Genomic DNA, 20,031 nt, shown 5'->3' on the forward strand with positions numbered 1-20,031 from the left:
AAAGTTTTCATACCTTTGGGGTCCATTTGCACACACCCCACCATCACCTGCTTTGGTGGCCCTATCAATACTTAGCAGTAAGTGAGGTGGTTTGCAGACATGTGATGACTGTTTATTCTACCCCTGCCCTGGTGGTGTTTTTGCAGGTGGGTAACGCAGTGCCTCCACCTCTGGCAAAAGCCATCGGACTAGAGATCAAATTGTGTGTGTTGGCCAAAATGAAAGAGGATGCTACAGGTAAGCTATGGGATTTCAGTGATGTATTTTAAAGAGGACTTCTGAGCAACCTGTTCCCACAGCTCTGGCAAACTGTCCATGTCCCATCTGTGGCATGAAGCAGGGACATGCCTCCATACCTGTTTGGGCTAGGGTTGCAGCCTCTTTAGCAGCACAGTACTTCTGCATTATCTTCCCTGACTTAGGCCAGTTGCTACCATTGTATCACTTGCCTGTCCTGGGAGTAACTATTGAGGTAGGTAAGGGGAATGGAGGGAGGCATTCCCCCCCCCCACTCCAGAAAGAACTAATGGGGTTGCTTTTATTTGCACAGGGCCCATGTGCTTCTTGGAAACCCTCACATGCACACCTAGAGACTGGAGCACCTTTAGCTCTCTAGATGTTGTTGGAGTACAACACCCATCATCCCTGACGACCGTCAAGTTTCCCATCCCTGGAATAACATATCTAATTTATCTCTCTGGTATATTTTGTTCTTCTGCAGGTAATATCAAGCAGGAAAAGATGGACATTTCAGATTAATTTGCCAGTAGCCCGTCACCTGCTGCTCTTCTGTTCCAGCACCTGAACACCCAAACATGCACTGATTGTTTTTAATTTTCTTCGATTCATTTTCTGGTTTATTTGCTTTCTTCTGGACATGCTTAAAATTGTTGGAAGTTTTTGTTTGTTTGGGGAATTATTTTGTGTTCTGTCTTTCTCTTTTCAAGCCTGTATTTGTGAGCAGTGTTTGTCTACTTGGCTGACATTCTGAAGCTGTTTTGATGTTCCAAATAACCATTCTCAAGTGATCAACTGTGCAGTGCCTGCCACTCCATGCGTGTGTGTGTGTGTGTGTGTGTGTGTGTTGGGGGAAGGGTTGCGGGTGTTTTTATTATGCATTGTATTGAAAATTAACCAACCACTTTATACAAGTGGAAATTAATACTTTATGTAGTTTTTATATGTTGTAATATTTCTTCAAATAAAATCTCTGCTATAAATTAATCAAAGAGGGTATTTCTGACTTTCTTCAGATGAATTTGCCCATTGTGTCTGGTGTGCTAGTGTTGCCTCTGAAATCTAAGCACAAGAATGCTGGCTCATTTCTACACACCAAGCCCTTGATTACTCAATACTTTTTTAAAAGTTTATTTTTTTACAGTGGTGCCTCGCAAGATGAAATTAATTCGTTCTGCGAGTGCTGTCATATAGTGAATTTTTCGTCTTGTGAAGCACCAACGGGAGAATAGCGGTTTGACAGGGGGGAAATCGGAATTTTTTTCGTCTTGCGAGGCAAGCCCATTAAAAATTCGTCTTGCGAGACAGCCTTCCGCTAGCGAATGCCTTTTGTCTAGCGAGTTTTTCGTCTAGCGAGGCATTCGTCTAGCGGGGTACCACTGTATTTGCAATTATAAGAGAAAAAAGAGAGAAACATATAACAACAATCCATTGCCAGCTGACATTGATAATATGGATAACTATCTATCCTGTTCTAAACACAGACAATATAGGCAGTTCAAACAGGTGTCTAAATGAAACTGCAGTTATAAGCCATGTGATCAAATATCAATACTTGATAACCTTCCTTGATGGTAGTGATAAGGTCTCAAAATGGAACTGAGTAGAACTCAAGAGGGAATAAGCAATATCTGGCTTTCAAATGGTACTAGAGAGAGCATCAACAACTGAAGTTTTGTTTTGCAGATCAAGGATCTCTCTCCATTCATAAAACATCAAGGATAAGGCATAAGCCTATACACGGGTGTGCTGCAAACTCCTCTGGTGAGGCATGCCATGACAACTGCATGTAACTGGGTTAAAAAATCATAGAAGAACTACACTGTTCTCTCTGGCGACTTGCATATGGTATTTCATGGTCAAGCCACAGATAGAGGCATACTATTTAACAAATGGCTATAAAAGGCTGTGTGTTTTTACATGAAAGGGGGAGAGGGGGTCCTTATTCTTTCCTCTGGCTTTTCACTGTTCAAAATCATGCTTTGCCTCATCTGCTTTTCCACCTGCCACCTCCTGTGATTGTTATTTGTTTTTTAAAGTGAGAGGGAGTCTCAGCACAATTACAGTTTGGGGGGCAAAGCTGTGCATGATGGTGGTGATAACCCCAGAAGCTGTGGAATGGAATGAACCTTAGACAAGAAAATTATGGCTAGTAGTTTAAGCAGGCCTGAATGTCTGCTTTAAGGGCAGAAATGTCTGCCTGCCTGGACTCTGTGCTGGAACATGAAAACCATATGGAACTAAATTGCATTATGCTGTAAGGACCTTTCATAAAATCTTACAATTGTGGAGTTGGAAGGGTCATCTAGTCCAGGGTTAACCAGCCTTGGGTCAGTTCCTCCGGTGCTGATCATGCGGAGGGCGGGGGAGCGTGCGCCCATACACACTCACTTTTTCCGGCGCACTTCTGGCACAGCGCTGGAAATAGCTTGTGTACAAGCATCATTTCTGGCGCAGCACAGCACCGGAAATAGCTTGTGTGCGTGCGCCCGGGCCTCCGCAGACCTGGAAGTGCGCTGGAAATGATGCGCAAAAGCTATGTCCGTTGCCAAGCCAACCCAGAGATGGGCAGCCGCGCCGGTAAGAGTGGGCGGCGGGGGTCATTGGGGGGGCAGATAATTGGCTCGCTCGGGCCGTATTCAGCCCGTGGGCCTTACTTTGGCGACCCCTGATCTAGTCCAACCCCCTGCAATGCAGGAATCTCAGCTAAAGCATCCAAGACAGGAGGCCATCCAACCTCTGCTTAAAAACCTCCAAGGACGGAGAGTCCACAACTTTCCGAGGGACATTGTTCCACTGTTGAACAGCTCTTGCTGTCAGAAAGTTCTTTCTGATATTTAGCCAGAATCTCCTTGTAACTTGAAGCCAGTGGTTCAGGTCCTAGCCTCCAGAGCAGAAGGAAACAAAACTTGTTTCATCATGTGAGATACTTTTAGATCTTTCAAGATGGCTCTCCTATCTCCCCTCAGTCTCCTTTTCCAGGCAAAACATACCCAACTCCTTCAATCATTCCTCATAAGGCTTGGTTTTTTGAGTCTTGATCATCTTGGTCACCTTCCTCTGCACATGCTCCAGCTTGTCAACGTCCTTCTTAAATTGCGATGCCCAGATTTGGGCACAGTATTCCTGGGGGGGTCTGAGCAAGGCAGAGTAGAGCAGTGCTGAATCTAGAGACTAAGCTTCTGTTGATGCAGCATCACATTGTTTACTCGATTTGTGGTCTACTAAATGACACCAAAGAAGGATGTTCTTCTCATTATAGGGGATTGGAATGCTAAAGTAGGGAGTCAAGAGAGAAAAGGAACAACTGGCAAGTTTGGCCTTGGAGATCAAAATGAAGCAGGGCAAAGGCTAATAGAGTTCTGTCAAGAGAACAAGCGGCCAGAGGATTGGAGAAGATCAGTCTACATCCCAATCCCAAAGAAGGGCAGTGCCAAAGAATGCTCCAACTACCGCACAATTGCACTCATTTCACACGCTAGCAAGGTTATGCTTAAAATTCTACAAGGCAGGCTTAAGCAGTATGTGGACCGAGAACTCCCAGAAGTGCAAGCTGGATTTCGAAGGGGCAGAGGAACCAGAGACCAAATTGCAAACATGCGCTGGATTATGGAGAAAGCTAGAGAGTTCCAGAAAAAACATCTACCTCTGCTTCATTGACTATGCAAAAGCATTTGACTGTGTCGACCACAGCAAACTATGGCAAGTTCTTAAAGAAATGGGAGTGCCGGTTCACCTCATTTGTCTCCTGAGAAATCTCTATGTGGGTCAAGAAGCTACAGTTAGAACTGGATATGGAACAACTGATTGGTTCAAAATTGGGAAAGGAGTACGACAAGGATGTATATTGTCTCCCTGCTTATTTAACTTATATGCAGAATTCATCATGCGAAAGGCTGGACTGGATGAATCCCGAGCCGGAATTAAGATTGCCGGAAAAAATATCAACAACCTCAGATATGCTGATGATACTACCTTGATGGCAGAAAGTGAGGAAGAATTAAAGAACCTTTTAATGAGGGTGAAAGAGGAGAGCGCAAAATATGGTCTGAAGCTCAACATCAAAAAAACTAAGATCATGGCCACTGGTCCCATCACCTCCTGGCAAATAGAAGGGGAAGAAATGGAGGCTGTGGCGATCACACAGGGTCCCCGGTCGTTTGACGGACTATTGATCCCTGTGCCACCACGCGCTTCGCTGCCACCAACCAGGATCCCCTCCCTGGTAATAACTTTCAGTCAGGGTGCAATTTTAAACAAAATAATAAGTGTTTATTTAAAAACTTCAACAACTTAAGAAATTGGTTACAACCCTGCCTACGCTCACCACTAGACCTCACCACCAACCCTCACAATCAACAACCACCCACCAACCAACTCCCTCGATCAACTGCTCTTCAACAACTGCTTAACTCCCCGCTCTCTAACTCTAACTGACTCCTTCAGCTGCCCCTAGCTCCTCCCCCCTCTGTTTATTGGTTAGCCTAGGGCCAGCCACTTAACCCCTTACTTACTCCTTCTCCTATATGTATACCCTAGAAAGGCAAACGCCACATACCTCCCCCCTTAAATAAGTTTGATTCAGGAGGGATAACTGCACAGAGTTATACTCCTGATCAAACTGCGTGACACATTAATTCAAACAAACATTTTCTATGTTTACTAACCTTAACTCCTCATCTTATACTGGCTTAATAATTGTTTTTTTTTTCACATTATATACAATAGATCATGCAATATTAAACCTTTAGTTAACTGCAAGAAAATTTGTAACTGTCCATTTTAATCTTTGCCTTCGGGTCTTCGTGATAAGGCATCTGCCACGATGTCCAGGATCCCTTCACGCTCCTTATTGTCCTTAACCGCCACAAGAAGTGTCTTTCTCTGGGCACCAGTCTTTTCTCTGCCACACGTGATGGGATGCAAGTTGTCTTCCCCCGCCATATGACACAGTCCCACTCCGATCCCTGCAGTCGTCTGTAACGATTGTGGATTCCAATCTGTGTAGAGTCTTTGTTTCTCAGGGTCAAAAGCTCTCTTGGATCACCCTCTCTCTCCTTCAGGATCTCTGTTAAGTGTTGAAGCTCGATGCCTTGTACAAACGTCTCCAAGTCATCAAAAACTGCATTAGAACTAGTTGTCTGGCTTTTTAATTCATTGGGAACTGCTTTCAGAAGTTCGTGGATAGCTGTTTTTTTAGTCAGCTTGCTGAAGCTTTTTGGACAATCAGGTTTACTTAATGAAAGTAGACTAAAAAGCTCTGATTGCCTATTGCTGTTAGCAATCTCCCTTGCTGTCAGTCCATCTTTGATCTGTATTGAATTATCAGTTCCCACTTCAAGCAATTTGAAGACTACTTTTTATGTCTTTGACGTGGTGGCCACGTTAATGCTGTGTAACCACGTTCATCTTGGGCATTTATTTGTGTTGCATGAGCAGCAGGGTACCCAACTTCCCACCACACAATCTCTAGTGTAGGAAACACTTTCACTTTCATAGAAAGTTGATGGGACACCCTGGCAACTATAACTTTCAGTATGTTTTTCTTTCTATATTTCCAACTGATGAATGTTTTATCATAACTTTGAATAGTTGTTCTAACTGATCTCACAGATAGGTCACTTTTTAAAACAACTCTGACTCCTCTTGAATGGACATAACCCATAAGCTCAGGGTCATATTTTTCACAAATCGCCACTGTGGTAATATGTGACCAGTCATAAGCTTTCCAGGCCTGCCCCCCCAATGTCAAATATAAAGACCTTGTATTCTAAATATGGGGCTTCCTGTTCCCCATCCCACAGGATCCCGGAAATGAGACTGTTTACTAGATCCATGTTTACTTTATATGGGCGCTGACATCCTGCCATGTCACTGCATGGAGCCCCTTGGAAAGGAACTTTTGCAATTGAACAAACATGGGCCTTAATTGAGCCTAGACAGGTATAATCATAGCCGTACCATGGAACACCCATCACAATCTTCTTTGGATTAATGCCCATGTGAATGTATTTTTCATATTCCATTATGGTGTGGTTATATGGAGCATTGGCTCTGGCTTTGCATTGCAACCACATCTGACTCTGTTCATCATACGGCATAGCAAATATGAAATCACAAGACTTTGCAATCCCGGTGTCAGTGTGATGGACTACCCCTTTTTCTAGTCCTGGAGTATTACTGAAAATCGTTTTAAATTTTTGTGGGATGTTTCTTATTTCCTCCTGCTGTGAATGGGTTAAGGTAGGGGCTAGCTTAACTTCTTGTATATTACATTCTTGCTCCCCTCTCCCTTCCCAGCATGATATTTCTGCTTCTTCTGGGTCCTCTCGGATAGCACAGGGAGCCCAGCTTTCAGTTTTCTGGTAAGGCTTAATCATGTTTACGTGAACTACCTTGCGCCCCTCATCCCCCTGCTGGATAAGGTAGTTTACATTATTTATTTTGGACACGATTTGGGATGGTTCCTCCCAGGCTAGTTGCATTTCATTCCCCCTTTTGGTCGCTCTAGGCAAGGGTCCTAACCTCTGGAATGGTGTGGAGATTACAGGTAAAGGACACAGTTTTGCCTTGGTTTTGTCCTGACCTGATCCCTGCCTTTGGCAAATGTCACAGGCTTGGCAATACATTCTAATTTGCTTCCCCATGCCTGGCCAATAGAAATTTTGCGCCACTCTTCGTTTGGTCCGAGTTATCCCCATATGTGCCCCAAAAATACTATTATGGGCTTGTTTTATGATTGTTTCTCTGTACATGTGAGGAACCACTAGTTGTCTGCGGTTTCCTCCTCCCCCTTTATAAGGTGTGCTGAGGGCTTCACGATATAACAGCCCCTCCTCTAGGCAGAACCTCTCTGGGCAATCAGGGGTTAATGGAACAGTAGATTTTGCTGCCTCAAAACAGCCATTTAGTCCCATGTCATTCTTTTGTTCCTGAGAGAAACTAGTCTTTTGAGTATTTTTAAAAGGTATTAGGAAGCCTGGCTCACTCAAAGTTTCAACTTGAGGACTCTGAGTCCTGCCCTCATTGGCAACTGTTTCGCTTCCCTCAGTATCAGTTGACAGTTGGCCCCCCTTGGAACGGGTAATAACAAACGCACTCTGCACATGCTCCAGGAGATCCCAACCGATAAGGACCGCAGTGGGGATTTCCTCTGAAATGGCCACTTGCCACTTCCCCTTCCAGTCATGTAACTTAATGTTTACCTCAGCCATTTGGAGTCTAACTGGCTCTTTGGCGATTCCTTTTATTTCTATAGTTTTTCCTGGAATTACTTTATCGGGACTGATTACCTCAGGATGAACAATTGTGATTTGGGATCCGGTATCTTTTAACCCTAGATATTTTTTGTTTTCAATCCAAATATTTTCTCCTGACTTTCTCAAGAGCAAATCATTCTGTTTAATCAAGTAACAGTGTATTACTGAGGCCTCAGGAATCTCCTCTGTCTCAGGCCTAGCTAAAGCTTCGGTTTCCGTGGCAACCTGCTTAGCCTCACCCTGCCCTACTGAGTGGATACAATAAGAGTGTTTTTGAGCGTTTGTGCTCCCAGATTTAACTTGTTCACCAGTCTTACATTCAAAGCTTCTGTGGCCCAGTTTATTGCACGACCAGCACCTCATATCTCTTCCCCCAATATAATTAGATTTATTTTCTTTTACCTCAGAGGTATGGGTGTTAGTTTGGCCCACGTCACTTGGGCTTTTTGACTGTGGTATGTTTCCCTTTTTCATTGCCGGAGAAGAGCTTCCTTTAGCATATTGAAATTGGTTTCTGGGGTTCCCCCACAATTTCCCGCCAAATTTTGGACTATCAAATCCATGGTCCCCAATTTCATTAATTTGGTCAGCGATGGTTGCTGCCTCCTGGATGGTTTTAGGACTTCTTTCCTTTACAAGATATTTCAACTCCCCAGTTATGGTGGCATAAAATTGCTCCAACGCAATAACCTCTCTGATTTTTTGAATTGAATCCGCACCCTCCTGCTCTAACCATTTTTTGAGGTAATTCGTAATTTTTGCCCCCAACTGAGCATACGTTTCTTCTCTCAACTTTGTCACACTCCTGAATTTTTTTCTTAGTTGTTCTGAGGTAATTCCAAACCTCGTATAAATTAATTGTTTAAACATCTCAAAGTCTGTTGACTGTTCTTCTGTCATTTGGGCGTATATTTCTGCCAGTACCCCACTAATTCTAGCCCTTAAGATCACCATTTTCTCCTCATCCTTCACTTGGAAATCTTTACAGGCTCTCTCAAATGATATCAGAAAAGCCTCTGGGCTATCTTTCTCCTTGAACTCAGGGAATCGCTTTAAATCTACCTTCCCTGTTATTTGACTACTGGTGTTATTACTGTTGTTTTGATTCTCCATTGCTGCTAATTCTAGTTTCCTCATTTCCAACTGAAATTGCATTCTTTCTCTCTCACTTTCCCTCTCAGCTCTAATTCTTTCTTTGTCTAATTCAAATTTATATTGTTGTTCTAGTTTCCACTTTTCTAATTCTATAGAAACTTGTGGCTCTCTCGCCTCAGGTACAATATTAGTTTCATCTTCTAAGCTCTGCTCTTCCCTCAGAGGATTCCCATTTTCCTCCCCTTCAGAGCTATCTTGAGCTGGTTCCCTCACAGGGTTCTTTGTCTTTTTAGGTGGCATATTGTGTGATTGAGGATTTGACAGTTAAATTAACAAAATAAGAGAAATCTCCTCTCAGCACTGTTCCCCCTGGCTAGGTTTCTCCAGACTCGGGTCTCAAAGTTCTGCTATGGGTCTTCTCTCTACCCGTTAAGCTTACTTCCTCGGACCCCAAGTCAAAACCCTCTGCCAGAACAGATTTGTGAGCTCTCTTTTCTCCTTTTGTTATCTTAGCCTTGCAGTGTCCTTGGGTAACCACAACTACACCCCCCGGGCTAGGTTATCACTTCACAGATTTACCCTTCCCCCTCCAGGTGTATTGTTTAACCCCAGCTGCTTCTGCCAATTTTGTGGTGAACAGGCACAACGGTTTCAATATCCCTCCACGGGCTTATTGATGTCTCCTGCCGGCGTATTGATCTTATCCCGTCGCTGCCGCCAGTTTTGTGGCGATCACACAGGGTCCCCGGTCGTTTGACGGACTATTGATCCCTGTGCCACCACGCGCTTCGCTGCCACCAACCAGGATCCCCTCCCTGGTAATAACTTTCACAGTCAGGGTGCAATTTTAAACAAAATAATAAGTGATTATTTAAAAACTTCAACAACTTAAGAAATTGGTTACAACCCTGCCTACGCTCACCACTAGACCTCACCACCAACCCTCACAATCAACAACCACCCACCAACCAACTCCCTCGATCAACTGCTCTTCAACAACTGCTTAACTCCCCGCTCTCTAACTCTAACTGACTCCTTCAGCTTCCCCTAGCTCCTCCCCCCTCTGTTTATTGGTTAGCCTAGGGCCAGCCACTTAACCCCTTACTTACTCCTTCTCCTATATGTATACCCTAGAAAGGCAAACGCCACAGAGGCAGTGAGAGATTTCACTTTCTTGGGTTCCATGATCACTGCAGATGGTGACAGCAGTCACGAAATTAGAAGACGCCTGCTTCTTGGGAGAAAAGCAATGACAAACCTAGACAGCATCTTAAAAAGCAAAGACATCACCTTGCCGACAAAGGTCCGTATAGTTAAAGCTATGGTTTTTCCAGTAGTAATGTACGGAAGTGAGAGCTGGACCATAAAGAAGGCTGATTGCCGAAGAATTGATGCTTTTGAATTATGGTGCTGGAGGAGACTCTTGAGAGTCCCATGGACTGCAAGAAGATCAAACCTATCCATTCTCAAAAGAAATCAGCCCTGAGTGCTCACTGGAAGGACAGATCCTGAAGTTGAGGCTCCAGTACTTTGGCCACCTCATGAGAAGAGAAGACTCCCTAGAAAAGACCCTGATGTTGGGAAAGATGGAGGGCACAAGGAGAAGGGGACAACAGAGGATGAGATGGTTGGACAGTGTTCTTGAAGCTACTAACATGAGTTTGGCCAAACTGCGAGAGGCAGTGAAGGATTGGCGTGCCTGGCGTGCTCTGGTCCATGGGGTCACGAAGAGTCGGACATGACTGAACGACTGAACAACAACAACAAAAGACTTCAAGATCCTTTAACATGCACTGCTGGCAAGCCAAGTGTCCTCCATCTTATACTGGTGAAGCTAGTTGTTTCAGGCTGAAAGGGACGAGGGGGACTTGGAACAGAAAGAAAAATCCCCCCTCATGGGCTCCCGCGTCACTTTTGTGACTTGGGGAGGTCTAAGATGGGCGTCCGCATCTGACCACACCACCCAGAGGCACCAACGCCCCCCTCCTCGCCGGGCCTTCTTCCTGGGCCTGCGACGGGCGGCGAGAAGACCCGGCGGGGGGCGGGGGGGCTCTGTCTGGTTGAAGCAAGAGAAACAAAGAACACGACGAGGCATTAAGTAAAGCGGAGCAGAGGCGGCGTCTGAGGGGACAGGGGAAGGCGGGGCTCCCGGATGAGGGTGGGGCGGCGAACCCACGTGACGCCCCAGGCGGCAACAGCGCCGCTGCAGTGACGCCAGAGAGGCTTAGGAGGCTTCTTCTGCGCCTGCGCAACGTCCCGGCGCTTTAGCCCAACAAGCATCTTGAGGCGCAGGCGCGAGTGGCCTCCCCCACCCGTGAGCCACCGCGCCGAAGAGACTACACTTCCCAGGATGCTACGCGCCCGCTGAGGCCTGTGCTCTGCTCCGCGCCTGAGACTCTCCCGACCCGCTTCGTGCGCACGAGGCCTGCGCTTTCTTTCCTGCTCGAGCGGCGCTGGGCGGCCATGCCGACGGGGGACTACGAGTGAGAGAGGGGTGCTGGGCGTGGGGAGGGTCGGCGGGAGCTCTGCCACTTCTCGGGGCGGGCGAGGGGCTCCGAGGGCGGCTGCCCTGAGGCTCCTCCCGGGCTCCGGAGATGCGGCGGCCGCTGGAGGCCTCCGAAGAGGGCTGCGTGGCCTGCTCGCTCGGGCCTCCTTCCCTGCCGCGCCGCCCCTCGTCCCCGGAGCAGCCCCTGCCTTCGAGCGTGTGACCCCGAGCCAGAGAATCCTAGAATTGTAGAGTTGGAAGGAACCCTGAGGACATCTAGTCCAGCCCCCTGCAATGCAGGGATCTCAACTCAAGCACCCCAAAAGCCCCAAGGAATGAGTGTTCCTGCGCCGCCTCTGTTTCCCTGGGCCTCTTTCAGGTTGCAAAGCTGTGTGTGGGAGACCTGCCACATCTCCCCTTGTACTAGAGTGTCGTGTTCATATACAGACATGGGCTCCAGAAGCCAGTCTGTTCTCTGTGAGGGCTGGGAGATTTGTGCATGTGCAGAGGAGCTCTTGACGGCTGAGCCTCCACCTCAGACTTGCTCAGGAGTGGAGTGCATTGGGGGCTTGGGCAAGAGAAGGTATTGGAAAGGGTGATTGAGCTATTACAATGAGAGGTAAATACTTGGGTCAGGAGAAGGTGGTTCTTTGCTGGGTTTGGGGCATAGTTATTTTGAGGGGGGCGTTGGAAGGAGAACAGCATGCAGGAGTGTAGGAGGAGGAAGATGAAGCCTTAGCTTGGTAGACCTTGTTCTGTGGGACTCCTGTGCCCTTTGGGCGACATGTTTATCTCTTGGGGGCAGAACTCCTGGGCCTTGGTCAGAAACCTTGAGAGACTAATGTTTAGGTTTAGTAGGTTGTGGCTGACTAGTAGTCGGATGCTTTTCCTTGGAGGTTGGGCGGAAGAGGAAATAAAAGAGCAGCTGTTGACCAAATGTGTTAATGGCAGAGTACTTGGAATAGAGTTTCAGGGTGGAGTTGTCATTATGGATGCCATTTGGAATGTGGTGGGGAGACGTTCCTATTTTTTATATGAAGAAGCCATTTTGGTTGAATTAAAGTGACTCACAAGGAGAGTATGAGGTGTATGAGTGAGGGTCAGGGACTAGTCATACTACAAGTGGTAAGAAAGTACTGAGTGTGGGAAGAGCAATTGCTGAGGTTAGAGGATCAAGCAAGGTCTCATTATACATTTACGTTAACTGAACAGATACTTAATTTGGTATCTCTAACTCTGTTTCAGCTCCAAGCCCAGTTGGGCAGACCAAGTGGAAGAGGAAGGGGATGATGGTGAGAAATTTCATGTGTCATTGAACAAGGTGCATGTTAAAGGAAGAGCAGCCCCTTTCGCCCAGGGGAAGTCAGAGCAGACTTCCACCCCATCTAGAATGGGTTTTATTTTCCTTGTACCTTGAAATATGTACTCACATCTTGGACACACCAAGAAAATTAGATCACAGCTAGCCTTTGCTTTTTCCTTGTCTATCCCACCTGGATGCCTTCAGACAAGTTATGGTGCTATACAAGTTAGGCAGCTGTCTTGCCTCACAACACTTCCTTTCACACCCCGAGAAGTCACATTGCTCTTCCAAAGAAATGGAAGCCTGGCCCCAACAATCCATTTTGAAGGGGCAGGAGGGAGTATAAGTTAACCATGTAAATTCTGAGTAATAGTTTAAGGGGGGGGGGAATTTGGCTGGAAACAGATTACTACTTTTGTCAGGGGAGCCACACTGAGGGCAGATCATTCCATCAGGTAAGCAGATATGCTTGCTCAGACAGAGCAAACTGCTAATGTTGAATTCCTTCCAAGAGGTCTTAATAATAATAATAATAATAATAATAATAATAATAATAATAATAATAATAATATTCATTGTGAACCCAGAAGCTTCTACTCCAAACAATGAGATCTTCCTCTAAATTTTCTTATCTCTGCTGTCAACATTCTAAAGGTACTTGAAGCTCATGGGGCCATGTTCAGGAGTACTTAGATATTTATAAGCATCGTTACCTCTGGAATCTCATTTATGTAGTTTATTTTGGGCAGCCCTGTTTTGATTCCCAACAGCTATACAAATTTGACTATACTAATTTATTATTAGAGAGAATAATAATATCCTTTATGTAAAGACTTTAACTGAGTTATTGTGCTTCCCCAACACAGATAAATGCATCACCAGTGACCTGCTCAAGGACATCCCTCTGAGTGGAGTGCTGGGTGGAGGCGGAGGCGGAGGTGGAGCTGTAAATGTAACTGTAAGCATTGAGCCAGAGCTCGTGAAAGGAGGTAAATGCTTACTTTGCATTTCAAAAAAGGACTGCTGTATTGGGTGACTTGGAGACACAGAAAGATTACTATAGTTCCCACCCCCACTACTTTTACAGAACCTCTCCCATCACCCAAGGAGCTTGTGAATGGAAACATCAAAACAGTGACTGAGTACAGGGAAGAGGAGGATGGCCGCAAGGTGAAGGTGAGTGGCGGCTTGGGATCAAGCCATATCTCTCTTCTTTCCCCCCAGCTCTCATTCTCAGGGTCACCTCCATATTATCCTCTTCGTGTCTTGTGTTCTTAGGGATTTGGCCCCACCCTCACTTCCAGTTGCCTTTCATTGACAGTGAAAGTTCATCTCCCAGCACGCCACTTCTTAGGTTGTACAGGGGCAGAACTCTCCATGTCATGTGGTTCATTTCTGTTTTCAGTCTGAAAGTGATGACCCTGCTAGATGTTTTCCTCCAATCTTTCATGTTGCTTGAGTTCTGCAGGCTCAAGTGAATAGGTTTTTGGGTGGAGGTTGGTTGTGACTTAAGCACAGTAACTGTGTGGTCAGGAAGAAGCAAGCAAATTCTACCTGCAGGTGTGATCCTCAGTCTTTTCCCGTTTCCTCTTTGTTGATTCTTGCCCTGAGCATAATATGACATGTTGCTATCCTTTGCCAGATTATCCGCACCTTTCGAATTGAGACCCGGAAGGCCTCAAAGGCTGTGGCTAGGCGAAAGGTGAGTCACCTAAGAGAGTGAAGCTTACCCCCTTGGACCTTCCTCCCTGACCACTAGGTATACTAGGCATATGTAAGCAGTGATTTTATGCCATCATCAGATCTGAAGTAATGGTACTGAAGCAAGAGATATCTAAGAGGTCCCACCATTAGTTGCACACACAGTTATGCAAGTTTTGGTGTTCATCAGACTTTTCTGTGAACTCAGCCTCCTGATCTGTAACATTTTAGTCTTGCTCTCTTTCTGAGTGAAGACGTTTTTGCATGTATTCTTCACATTTGACTAGATGATGGGAGGTACATTCCAACAACATCTGGAGGGCACCATGTTGGGAGAGGCTGGCTAAAGGGGGAAAAAACACCCAAGGTCTTTTGCTTTATTCCAGCCAACTGAGCTGTGAATTACATGGTTTGGGGCTGAATTTATTTTATTTCTTTATATATTTATACGAATAATTATATGGCACTGTGTCATAAAAATGTTTCACAGCAGCATTCAAAAATATAAAAACAAGAAACTAGACAGTAAAATCATAAAAGTGTTTTGAGTCCACCAGGACTCAAACTCTTTGTCAGGCTGGATGTTAAATGAAGCAAGTAGGGGAGGGAGGAAAGCTGGCTTGGTCTTTAAGTCTGCATTGGTCAAAAATTCATTTTTCTTTTATATCCTGGAAGCGGCTGGTCATATCTTGTGCCTGTTTTCAGCAGTCCTCGCTCCTAATCCTTGGAACTCTTTACCTTTCCTAGGCTTCCGGCCATATTGGCTTAATAGCTTTAGATGGGAAAATTATTTTAATGTGGATGATTTTTTTCATTGTATGATCTCATATTTTGAGATGCTGGATCTTAAATGGTGTTTTGATACTCTTTACATCTTGTTGGCAGAATGTTTTGATGCTGCTGTTTTGCTTTGGAGCAACTGGTGTGCAATTTGCTCAGAATTTGGAATCTGCCAGCTGGGGATTCTTTGAGAAATCACCCTGCTTTCCTTCCAGCCCATTCCTACTGTCTGTCTTGCAACATCTTTCTCCCCCACTTCTTGGGGATTGCAAATGAGATCAAAGACTTCATCCAGCTCTTTTGTTCTGCTCTCTAGAACTGGAAAAAATTTGGAAACTCAGAGTTTGATGCCCCTGGCCCAAATGTGGCCACTACCACTGTGAGCGATGATGTGTTCATGACTTTCATCACAAGCAAGGAGGTGAGTGGCAGCATGCAGGAAAGTAGAGGGTGAAAATAAAGAGCAGAGGTTTCAAGGTAGGTTGTGGCGCTTGTGTTTCTGTGGGGAAATGGCATGGGAAGCTGCCTTGTTCTGAGCCAGCCCCCTGCGCCATTTAGCACAGTATTGTCCACCTTGAGTGGCAGCTGCTCTCCAGGGTTTCAGGGAGCAGGTCCTTCCAATCCCTACCTAGAGAAAGTTGAACATGGGACCTCCTGCTTCCAAAGCAGGTGTCTGCCACTGAGCTGTTGGCTGTTGCCTGTTACATTCTTGACATATTCCCTTTTGAGGGTGAAGCAGAGGGCACTTTCTATTGCCTGTGCTTCCTAAGACTACTGGCACAGCCAAGACACTGCTAAGAAACACTTGGTTGGAACTTAATCATTTTGTGGACTCTGAATTTGGGTGGGAAGGCAAGCAGACTTTCAGTTGGTCACACACTCGGTTGTATCCTTTGCCAGGACTTAAATTGCCAAGAGGAGGAGGACCCCATGAACAAGCTGAAAGGGCAGAAGATTGTGTCGTGCCGTATCTGCAAGGGTGATCATTGGACCACTCGCTGCCCATATAAGGACACCCTGGGACCTATGCAGAAGGAGCTGGCAGAGCAGCTGGGGCTCTCCACAGGCGAGAAGGACAAACTGCCAGGAGGTGAGGGGTGCAAAAAGGCAGAGGATATGCCCTTCCTGCAGAGACAGATAGGTTGGCTTATGCCAGGGATGGGAAGGAGAGTTCTGCTCCGAGTTTCACTAACGCCGCATTTTGTTTCCACAGAACCAGAACCTGTTCAAGCCCAACAAAGCAAGACTGGGAAGTATGTCCCACCCAGCCTGAGAGATGGAGCCACCCGCAGAGGGGAGTCCATGCAGCCTAACCGTAGAGGTAGATTGCCTTTGAGGGGAGGTTGGGACTGAACCTGTCGTGTCCTGACAGCAGTAGCTGTTGGCATCTAGCAGTCTAGTCCTGTGTATATTCTGTGCCATACAAGCCTAGGCCTGCTTGAAAGATAAGTTTAGCTGGCAGGTATTTAAGAGTCCTTCAGTTTCTGCTGCCCTGATCCAACAGTCCTCCTTGTATCTTAGCCGATGATAATGCCACCATCCGTGTCACCAATCTGTCTGAGGACACCCGAGAGACTGACCTGCAGGAGCTGTTCCGTCCTTTTGGGTCCATATCCCGCATCTACTTAGCCAAGGACAAAACCACTGGCCAATCCAAGGTGAGAAAGAGGGATTGATAATTGGGCTGAACTGGGTAGGTCCAAAGTGGGGAAAGAAGTGGCAACAGGTGAGTGCTGGAAGACATTGTGCTTTTATATTGTGATTTTATGTTGTAACTGCCCTGAGACCTGTGGGTAACCGGCGGTATACAAATTAATAATAATAATAATAATAATAATAAAGATACATGCAAAAATTATCTTATCTCTTATTTTCATCTTTCCTGTTGCTTACCTTCAGGGCTTTGCCTTCATCAGCTTCCATCGCCGAGAAGATGCTGCTAGGGCCATTGCAGGGGTATCTGGCTTTGGCTATGATCACCTGATCCTAAATGTGGAATGGGCCAAGTAAGTAGGACTTAAGGAAGAGGCAGGACTTGGCAGCCTAGGAGTTCTCTCCCTCTCTCCTAAAGTTGACGGCTCTATACCAAGTAACAATGGCTGATGGCCAACCCTCAGTTGATCTTTTCACCCTGAGCAAATTTCCAACCTTGCCATCTTTTGGAGCCAGTCACAATTAGCATGTTGGAATGAAGAGCAACAGGTGCTTAGGGGGGAAGACAGTAGTCTCCATTAAATCCTGTTTCTGAGTCCATAGCTGAAGTTGCCCTTGAATTTTCAAGCTTTTCTCACAACAGCTTTGTTCTTAAATATGAGCAACAGATTCTCCAGGTTCTGCATTAGATGCAAAATCTTCAGTCGTCCACTTGTTAAAATATTAATGTCTCTTTTTTTCCCTTCCCACCCCCAGACCTTCCACCAACTGAGGCTTCCTGTCCTGCATTTGTCTTCGGAAATTGCCCGGTTCTGCTCCTCACTGGAAATAAGTCACCAATAAAGATTCCTTTCAGTCACTCTCCTGTGGTGTGTGTCAGTCCCTCATCAAAATAGATAGCCCTATTGTTGCTGCAGTCAGCCGATTTCATTTTAACAGCCGAGTTTCTTTTTACTGAGTGATTTGTTAAATACACAGGCTTTCTGATGCAAGTGTTTAATTTTTATTATGATGTTAATAACCCCGTTTCAGAGGAAGACCCAGGCCTCTGAAGTAAATGTTGAACTGTTTCACTGGGTTTGACCCAGAGTGGGATTAGGTGCAGCGAAAGGAAGCTGTCTTTGTATGGCTTGCTTGGTCACATTCTGGACTCTTTGCAGCCATCTCCAGTAATGAGCAAATGAAGAGGAGTGAGTAACACTCTTACAGTTCTGTTTAGAAAAGGTTCTCAATCTTACAATATCCCTTTAATTCCAGTATGCAATGTAAGATCCACTTTACGTTATTTTCTGCATGCTTTTAATCTTTTCTGACAGGATGCCAGCTGCATCTTTTTACAACCATGCAAAAGTAATTTAAGGTGGTGCAGTTTGCTATGCAGTCACATCTACACAGTGGCCCTCAACTTCCTTTTTCTAAAAAATTAAGCTGACCAGCAACAGGCACTGCTGGTGGCACTGATCCATTTGAGAAATATCTTCATGCAACACATTGGTGCTTGAGAAAGTGACAGTATTGGTGTAAGGAGTCTGATCACACTTCTCTTCTGTGGCTTTGTGGCTTCACTCTTCGTTTGGGATGTGTGAAGCTGCCCACTCAGCATAGCCTTGTGCAACTTTTGCTGCTTAGCTTAGCAAAAGGCTTTAGGCAAACAGGAAATACCATAGGTACCATGTCTTAACGGTGCCAGAGGCCAACTGCTTTCCCTCTTTTCCCTCCACCACCCCAGCTGTTCTCCCTCTGGGGTGGTGGAGGGACTCTGGATTAGGTGCGGGAGGCCTCCAGTACAACAGTTGGTTAAGGCCTTACTGTTAACTTCTTGACTAGTGGTAACCCAAACTCAGCATGTTGCTTCTGATGTTATCTTTCTGATATCCCATAAATCGCTACTTTGCCTGAGTTTTGAAACAGGTCCCCTGCAGTCCTTGTTATGACTCATGACCATTTTTATCATCCATCCATAACCTCTTAAAAGGTTTTCTCACAATGACTGCAGCTTAGTTTGTTACTCCCCGTGTTGTGTGGTTTGTGGCTAAACACTTCACAACCTTATTAAATAAGGATAAAGGTTTGAAGTTATTTGTCCTACCCCTTAGAACAGGAGAGAAGAGCCTTGTCAACTGGTACATCACTGGCCAATCTCGTCATCTGCTGAACAGGTTACTGGGTTTATTACAAAGAATGGTAGGTCAGAGAGAGAGAATATGTATGTTCTTAAGCAAGAGTGCATACAGGGTGACTTCATACGGCTTTTGCAACTCGAAGTGTTCGCATCCAGAAGCGCCGCGTCTGCGCACGCTGATTTAGTGCCTCTGCACATGCGGCGAAACCTGGAAGTGACCATTCCGGTACTTCTGGGTTGCCGCGGGATGCAACTTGAAAAGACGTAACCTGAAGCGGATGCATCATGAGGTATGACACTATTGTGAGATTCTGCTAAAAAAGTAGAACAGGGTCTAGTGTTAATCCAAATAGACATGGGATGCCAGTGCTTCTTTTCTGGGGGTACTCAAGGGTATGCAGTACTGGCACCATTTTGTCTTTAAAATGTTAATGGTTTGGCACTTACTGCAACAACTTCATGGTGAGTACTGGCACCTTTTTAAAAAGCACTGGGTACATCAGATGGTTTAAGGCAGATGCAGGAAACAGATTAGCACATAACTATCAACAGTGTAGAGGAAATCTGTCTCTTAGAGAGGTAGCACTTAAAATAGTGCAAAAATGGCACTCCTGCCTATGCAGTTACCCCATATAAGCCCCTCCTCAACGAACCGCCAGTGAAAGTTTAAAAACTTCTACTAACAGCCTGGTTCACAATAATGAGATAGCCATACTTCATTGTACCAATATGTTCTCTAATAGCACTTGTGATTTTTTAAAAAGAAAATTGGCACAAGGCCTGAAGCAAAGACTCATTTGTATTTGAATGGCACAGCTTTATTACGTACATGGCTAAAATCCAAACTAGAGGACTCCTCTCATAAGACTACAGTGGTACCTCTGGTTACGAACGGGATCCGTTCCGGAGCCCCGTTTGTAACCCTTGACGTCCATATCATGAAGTGCCGCGTCTGCGCATGTGCGCGATGCGATTCAGTGCTTCTGCGCATGACGTCATTGGATGCGCATGTGCGAACCGCCAAACCTGGAAGTAATGTGTTCCGTTACTTCTGGGTCAGCGCAGCGCGTAACCTGAACGTGCGCATCCCGCAGCGTACATAACACGAGGTATGACTCTATGTTGGTTAACTTCAACCGTTCATCACCTATACAAATGTTACAGTGGACGCTTGGGTTACGGACGTAATACATGACGGAGGCACATCCGCAACCCGCAGCATTCGTATCCCGCAGTGCTGCATCTGCGCACACATGTGATGCAATTTGATGCTTCAGCACATGCGCCATTTAGTGGTTCTGCACATGCATGAGCGCCGAAACCCGGAAGTAACCCGTTCCAGTACTTCCGGGTTCAGCACAGAGTGCAACCTGAAAAGACTTAACCCGCAGCGTTT

The 20,031-nt window shown here is 45.7% G+C and overlaps 2 protein-coding genes across 2 annotated transcripts in view; both read left to right on the top strand.

Annotated features, from left to right (window-relative positions):
• Window positions 1-1,224, top strand: part of DNMT1 (DNA methyltransferase 1) — a 51,341-nt gene extending 50,117 nt beyond the window's left edge. Inside the window, exons 33-34 of the mRNA XM_033173717.1 lie at window positions 147-237; window positions 722-1,224. Of these exons, the coding sequence (XP_033029608.1) occupies window positions 147-237; window positions 722-759 (129 nt within the window). The 3' untranslated portion in view covers window positions 760-1,224. The remainder of the gene's footprint in view (window positions 1-146; window positions 238-721) is intronic.
• Window positions 1,225-11,009: 9,785 nt separating this feature from the next.
• EIF3G (eukaryotic translation initiation factor 3 subunit G) lies at window positions 11,010-17,375 on the top strand. The gene is made up of 11 exons (XM_033173704.1): window positions 11,010-11,074; window positions 12,322-12,368; window positions 13,246-13,368; window positions 13,467-13,555; window positions 14,022-14,081; window positions 15,177-15,281; window positions 15,761-15,950; window positions 16,074-16,181; window positions 16,382-16,518; window positions 16,760-16,866; window positions 17,270-17,375. Exons 1-11 carry the CDS (start codon window positions 11,055-11,057, stop codon window positions 17,283-17,285), a joined length of 1,002 nt encoding a protein of 333 aa, XP_033029595.1. The 5' UTR covers window positions 11,010-11,054; the 3' UTR covers window positions 17,286-17,375.
• The last annotated feature ends 2,656 nt before the right edge of the window (window positions 17,376-20,031 follow it).

The sequence above is a fragment of the Lacerta agilis genome, chromosome 16 (genome assembly GCF_009819535.1).
Source record: "Lacerta agilis isolate rLacAgi1 chromosome 16, rLacAgi1.pri, whole genome shotgun sequence".
Classification (NCBI taxonomy): Eukaryota; Metazoa; Chordata; class Lepidosauria; order Squamata; family Lacertidae; genus Lacerta; species Lacerta agilis.

Excerpts from the sequence above, each read along its gene's own strand:
- EIF3G (XM_033173704.1), top strand. The coding sequence starts at position 11,055 with ATGCCGACGGGGGACTACGA. Across the intron at positions 13,556-14,021 it reads AGGATGGCCGCAAGGTGAAG|ATTATCCGCACCTTTCGAAT; the intron begins GTGAGTGGCGGC and ends ATCCTTTGCCAG. Across the intron at positions 14,082-15,176 it reads AGGCTGTGGCTAGGCGAAAG|AACTGGAAAAAATTTGGAAA; the intron begins GTGAGTCACCTA and ends TCTGCTCTCTAG.